At 47.4% G+C, this 1,480-nt stretch overlaps 1 protein-coding gene across 1 annotated transcript in view; it reads left to right on the plus strand.

Moving 5' to 3' along the window:
- Positions 1 to 692, plus strand: part of LOC104501337 (choline/ethanolaminephosphotransferase 1-like) — a gene marked incomplete at its 3' end in the record, with an annotated part of 24,476 nt that extends 23,784 nt beyond the window's left edge. Inside the window, exon 5 of the mRNA XM_010145133.1 lies at positions 545 to 692. Coding sequence (XP_010143435.1) covers positions 545 to 692 — 148 coding nt within the window. The remainder of the gene's footprint in view (positions 1 to 544) is intronic.
- Between the last annotated feature and the right edge of the window lie 788 nt (positions 693 to 1,480).

Here is a 1,480-nt window from a genome sequence, read left to right on the forward strand (position 1 = left end):
ACGGAACCGCTGCCTTTCTTTCAAAGCTGCCTGTGCTCATTTTCCACTGCAGCAGCCCCCTGACCTGCTCTTGGAGTCAACGCTCCGAGATGACTTGTCTGATCTGTTTGCTTTCCTTGTCTTGCCCGTGAGGTTGTATCCAGTTGCTGGGGCTTTGTTTCATCCTCTCCAGTGGCTCTGCCCAGATGGATCTTGGGCTGCAGCTCTGACTTTTACAACTGGCTCCCTCAAGCTGAACGATGAGTTTCTCTCCCCTGCGATAGCTGGGTGATTCGGCCAGCAGGTCCATGGGTTCTGCCCACTCCTCTGCTTTTGATGGCGCTTTTCAGGTAACTGAAGATAAGTTCTGGCTTTACGGGAAGCTTGATGGAAGGATTATTGGAAAAATACCTCCTCTCTGTGCCTTGCGGAAACTGCAATCTCTGTACAGCAGAGAGAGAAAAGCAGACATAGTGTTGGAAAGTGGAGTGTTTGAGTGCACCACAAGCATTAAGCCCAGTTTTAGTCTGTGCACATTTTAACTTCTCGTCTCTCTTCCATTAAGATTCCAGTCCTGAATATTCAGGTGAAAATATTCCCGGCTCTCTGTACTGTCGCAGGAACCATCTTCTCCTGTACAAACTACTTTGGTGTGATCTTCACGGGCGGAGTTGGCAAAAACGGATCCACTATAGCTGTAAGTCCTTTGTTCTGCTGGTTCCCCTTCAGCACTCCCTGGCTTTTCAGCCCTGTCTTTAGTTTTTATTCAACCTACCTCCTATGTGTGAAATACTTTCCTTTCAGTTCCTTGCCAGCTTGGGAAAAACAAGTTGATACCGTCCGTGTGAGGATAGTAGCTTTAGGAGTCACGAGTTTTAAAATTTGAGTGATTAAAAGTGTTCATGGTACTTTGATATTTGCTTTTGAATTAAGCAGATAAAACAGGTTATGCAAATACACCCCCCCAAAGAGTTCCTGGAAAAGTCCAGTGCAAAAAGAATTTGATAGGGTTGGTTTTGATCCTTCTAAAAGATCCATGCTATTCCCTCTACAAGTGGAGGGATCTGCACAAATACCTCCTGTTTCAGTGGTGGTGGTGATCAGTTTTGGATCTGCAGGAGTTTTACAGAGAGCAATTCTGTACTGGCCTAATAACCACTGGCTGCCCAAAAGGCTGTTTGAGTCGCCTTCTAGCTGGCACAGAAAAAGCGAGAGAAATTTTCCGCTCCTGTTACCCACTGCCTGGTGACACGTGTGAGAACTCCGTGCTTTGGGCTGCATAAAATCTTATTTTCTCCCCCAGCACAAGAAAGGTTCAACCACATCCTCAGCTGATGCTCCTTCCAGTTCCACTACACTTTGTTTGTGTTAGCACCAGTGTTCTGAAAGACGTAGTTTTTACATGATGTGTGCCCAGGTGGCCAAGAAGGGCCTGTACCAGCACTGGTGTGACAAGCAGGACCAGGGCGCGGATCATCCCTCCGGACTGGGGGCACTGGGG

This window comes from Buceros rhinoceros, unplaced genomic scaffold, assembly GCF_000710305.1.
Source record: "Buceros rhinoceros silvestris isolate BGI_N320 unplaced genomic scaffold, ASM71030v1 scaffold20700, whole genome shotgun sequence".
Classification (NCBI taxonomy): Eukaryota; Metazoa; Chordata; class Aves; order Bucerotiformes; family Bucerotidae; genus Buceros; species Buceros rhinoceros.